This window comes from Apaloderma vittatum, unplaced genomic scaffold, assembly GCF_000703405.1.
Source record: "Apaloderma vittatum isolate BGI_N311 unplaced genomic scaffold, ASM70340v1 scaffold36331, whole genome shotgun sequence".
Taxonomy (NCBI): domain Eukaryota; kingdom Metazoa; phylum Chordata; class Aves; order Trogoniformes; family Trogonidae; genus Apaloderma; species Apaloderma vittatum.
Genome location: NW_009700308.1, coordinates 681 through 5,030, shown reverse-complemented (window position 1 = coordinate 5,030; position 4,350 = coordinate 681). Strand labels below are relative to the sequence as shown.

Here is a 4,350-nt window from a genome sequence, read left to right as displayed (position 1 = left end):
TTCCGCATGCAGTGTGCTGAGATCTGTAAGCTGGCACCAAGAGGAGCTTGTTCTGCCCCGTATGGTTCAATCCTCTGTTTTCCCCATGTTTTGCTGTGCCAACAGAATGTGACCAAAAAAACCCCACAAAACTAGGCTGACCCCGTCGCATCCAATGGGACTCCCCTGGGCAACACTTACCTCTCCTGGTGGGAGATGCTCCAGCCCCAGGACGGGACCCTGTCCTAGAGCAGCGGTCTGGCAGGCGTGGGCTGACCCTCGCTCACAGGTTGAAGGGGTTTGGGCATATTTGGTTGCTGAGGCTGCAGCTTCTTGGAGCTCTTTCACAACACCCTGAGCTGAGCTACAGTCAGAAAAATCTGCTTTTTTTGCTGAAGGCACCTTCCTCTGTGCTGCAGTCCCCAGGGTGTCCGAGTACACCCAACTCACCTACCAGCAAGATCTTCCAAATCTTCTCTGAATGTCCCAAAGGACAGAGACCTGGGGAGGAAGGGTGCTGACAGTGGAGGTGGCTTGCGGGGGTCGGCGGCATTCTGCAGCAGTGAGGGGACAACCTCTGCTGCCAGCCTGGGGCAGAGCCCTGGGCCGCACCCAGATCCAGCCCCAGGGGTTACTCCAAGCCGCAGGGTTTCCTGGAGTATCAGTTTTCTCCCGGTGTAGCACGATGTTGAAATAGCCAAATATCTTTGCTCTGTGTGCAACCCCTGTGCCGCAGCATGAGAGACACTGGCAACGTCAGGAGGTGGCTGAGAAGGAATCGGGCAGGTTATGACTCGCCAGGTCAGACCCGGCCACCCTCTCCTCCCTGAGCAGTGTGGGGCTCGGTTCACCGGAGTTGTTAAGTGCCATGGTTTGGGGGGAACTGAAAAATTCCTCCTGGGGCAGTGAATGCTCACTAGCATTTTGGCACCTTGCAAGGTCAAGCTGGGAGCTGGTTTTTTGGGCATCCACACATCCTAAAATATTCCAGTAACGTTACTGGGTTTGGTCTGTGTCTGGGCAAGGAGCTCAGTGCTCTGGTTCCCACCAAGCCAGCAGGGAACTGGCCTTGCACTAAAAGCCACCGGTCTCTGCACTGCAATTAAAACATACTTTTGTAATTCCTGGGAACACTGCCCTTGCCATAGCTTTGGTGCTACAAAACCAAAAATTGAGCTAGGCTTGCTGTCTTAATCCTGCTCTGGGTGCCCAAGGCATCCTTGTAGCCACAGGAAGGAGAGGCATGAATAGGGTCTTACAAAAGACCGCACTCATCAGGGAAATAAAAGCTAGAGAAAGGGGCAATTAGCAATTTTCCGTGTTCAGTGGAAACTGCTGCATATAATAGCAACATTTGAAATGCATAAAGCTCTGTTCTGCCTCCCCCCTCCTGCTCCAATTCCTTTCTTTCCTTGAGAATTGTTCTTCTGAATTGGAAAGGCCATGATATTTGCTAAGAGCTGAAAAAAAAAATTTAAAAAAAATGGAAAAACCTCTTCTCTGCTCGGGGGCAGACTTCTAGACAAAAGGCTGCGGGGGTGCCAGGGCTGAGCTGGCTGTAGCAGCCAGGGCTTTGCTGTTCTGCCTGCTCTTTGGCTGATGCACAGAGGTGATCTGACCACTGTTTTCTCCTTCCCAAATTGTTTTCCAGTTGCTTTTGTGTCAAAGCCTCAAGACCCTGTTACTCCCAAGAAAAAAGGGAACGGGAATAAAAGAAGAAAAGGCAAGGGCCTGGGGAAGAAGAGAGACCCGTGCCTGCGGAAGTACAAGGATTTCTGTATTCACGGCGAATGCAAATACATTCGAGAGCTGGGAGCTCCCTCCTGCATGTGAGTTGCTGGCGTGTGCCTGTGCCGGGGGAGCCTTAGTCACGGTTCCTTCAATTCTCTGGGCTGGTAGCGGAGGAGATATTTTTAGTCCATGTTCCCTGTCCATGCAGGGACAGCTCTGACTTGGCCTCTTTCCTTGTGCTAATGTCCAGCCCACACCAAAATCCGCTAGGGCTTAGATGAGCAGCCGCTGCCAGCATGGTGAGCTCTGTCCTGCTGCATGGACCCCCTGCGGCAGCAGCATTCGGAGGACAGGAAGTGGGGCCTGGGGTCTCACAGCCAAGGTTTTCTTCAGGTCTGGTTTGCGAGACCCCATCCTGATTCTGGAACCCTGCATCCCCCTGTCCCTTGCTGCTGCCAGCCTTGGCTCAGAGCCTGGTGCTCCTGTGGCTGTTGGGATGCGCTGGTGGAGCAGCTCTGCCATGGCACCAGCAAGGTAAATTGGAGGTAGCACCTTTGGGAGCCGTCTGTCAAAGCCATGCCCAAACTGTCCCTTGATCCTGGTGAAGGACAGGGCTGCGGACCCCTCTGGGGTGTGGGTAGAGAGCAAGGAGTAGATGAGGCAAGCAGGGGAGAAAGCATTTGCCTGTTGACAGGGCACCGGGATCCAGCTCTGCTACCGTGGGAAATACCCAGGGGTGCACATCGGATCTCTGCTGACGTGGGCTGGCAGATATGTAAGAGGCTTTGTTCTTTGCTATCAATCCTCTGAGCCACCCAGCCCTGCGCCTGGAGCCCGAGGAAGATAATAGCTCCCTGGCTTATGGTGCCCACAAGATCTCGCACCCTTGCAATCCGCAGGGATCAGACTCCGCATAGCTGCTTGAACCGCTTAGTTTCTCTCTGCCTGGAAGCTGTCGTGAAGTTGGGCCCTTGCATAGGGGGCTCGGGACTGCCAGCAAGAGGAGATCTCTGCTGGCTCAGCTTGTGCAGGTGACCCAGTGCAATGTGAGATGTGGCACCTCCTGCCTGGGACAGGGACAGCCAGGCATCCCCTGCCCAGCCTCCTGCCTTTTCTACATCCAGGGGACCACCTGGGACATGGGCAAGTGGGAGAGGTGCTGGGGCTCTCCAGCCTGGTGGCCCATCCCTGGGTGACATGTCCCATAGAACTATCTTGGGTTTTTTTAGGAACAGCAGCCAACTGTCACAATCCCCTTGGAATGTGAGGCCTTGTGCTGGCTAGTGTCACTCAGTTGTGGCTGCTCCTGGTGGCTGGCTGCCCGTGTTGCAGGGTCTTCTGGATTGTCACTTCCTTGGGCTGGTCCCTGCAGCACAGGGTGGGGTGAAGGTGTGGCCAGGCTGGGTCTTGCACCTCTGCCTTGTGCCCAGCCTAGGCTGGGAGGTGATGCTGACATGTGGTGGTGCAAGCTGGGCAGGAGGGCTGGGCTGAGACCCCGTCTTGGAGATAATCTGGAGGATCAGTGGCACTGGAGATATATATATATATATTTAATTTTGATGTATGTATCTATGGTTGGATCAGTGTACTTTGCGTCACGGGAGGGTTGACAGCTTCACAACTCTGCTGGGGAGCATTATTTCTGCTACATGAATGACCTCCTGAATCTTCAGGCTGTGCAGGGACATGAGCAGGGTGTGAACTCTGGTCCAGCTGCATCTCTGCTCCCATTGCATGGGACTTGATTGCAGAGGTGGACTGGGCAGCCTGGCTCTGCCTGCAGATGATTGGGAAGAGCATAGTCCCTGGTGCCTTCTACTAGGCGAAGCTCAACTTTTCTAGCTCAACTTTTTACTTGGTGCTTGGGGCAGGAGAAATTCAATTTACCAGTACCAGGAAGGTGATGGTGACACCAGTCTCCCAGCTCAGGGGAGAGGGACCAAGGGGAGCAGGCAGCTCCTTTTCATGGGGGTGTAAGGGACCTGATGACCTCCTGTGCTTGGTCACCACCAATTTTTAAGACTTTTTCTTCTCACCCAGATGCCAGCCAGGGTATCATGGAGAGAGATGCCACGGCCTCTCACTGCCTGTGGAGCACCCCCCCAGCACATACGACCACACCACAGCACTGGCTGTTGTGGCCGTCGTCCTGTCCTCCCTGTGTCTCGTCATCATCGCAGCCCTGCTGATGCTCAGGTGAGTGAGATGGGGCTGAGCTGTCGGATCCATGGCCCCAGGGAGATCATGTGCAAGGGAGGGTGGCAGGAACCTCTCCGTGCTCTGAGCATCTCTTTTCTTGGCCTCGCAGGTGTCACAAGAGGGGTGTCTACGATGTAGAAAACGAAGAGAAAATCAAGCTGGGCATCACTGTGAATCACTGAGGATGCCAAGTGCTGGTGAGGTAAGGCCTTGGCTGGTCATGGGGCAGTGGTGTGGGGGCTGGTGGGCATTGGCAGCTTCCGTTCACTTTGGCTGCGACGCTGCTACGTGGATCATGTTCCAGAGTCAAGTGGGAGCTAAAGGCGGTTTGAGGTTGGAGCTCGCTGGATTTGGCCCAAGAGCCTGGGCTTCCCCATGGGGCTCCAGTCCTCTTTCCTCCCCTTCCTGCTCAAGCCCCTGTCTCCCAGCACCCCCAGCCAC

The 4,350-nt window shown here is 54.8% G+C and overlaps 1 protein-coding gene across 1 annotated transcript; it reads left to right on the top strand.

The window, feature by feature from the left end:
• Positions 1 to 1,630: 1,630 nt before the first annotated feature.
• On the top strand, positions 1,631 to 4,112 carry HBEGF (heparin-binding EGF-like growth factor; the record flags this gene model as incomplete). The annotated part of the gene is made up of 3 exons (XM_009878712.1): positions 1,631 to 1,808; positions 3,751 to 3,906; positions 4,019 to 4,112. Coding segments are annotated over 3 exons (407 nt in total), but the record flags the coding sequence as incomplete, so codon positions are not given.
• Positions 4,113 to 4,350: the final 238 nt, after the last annotated feature.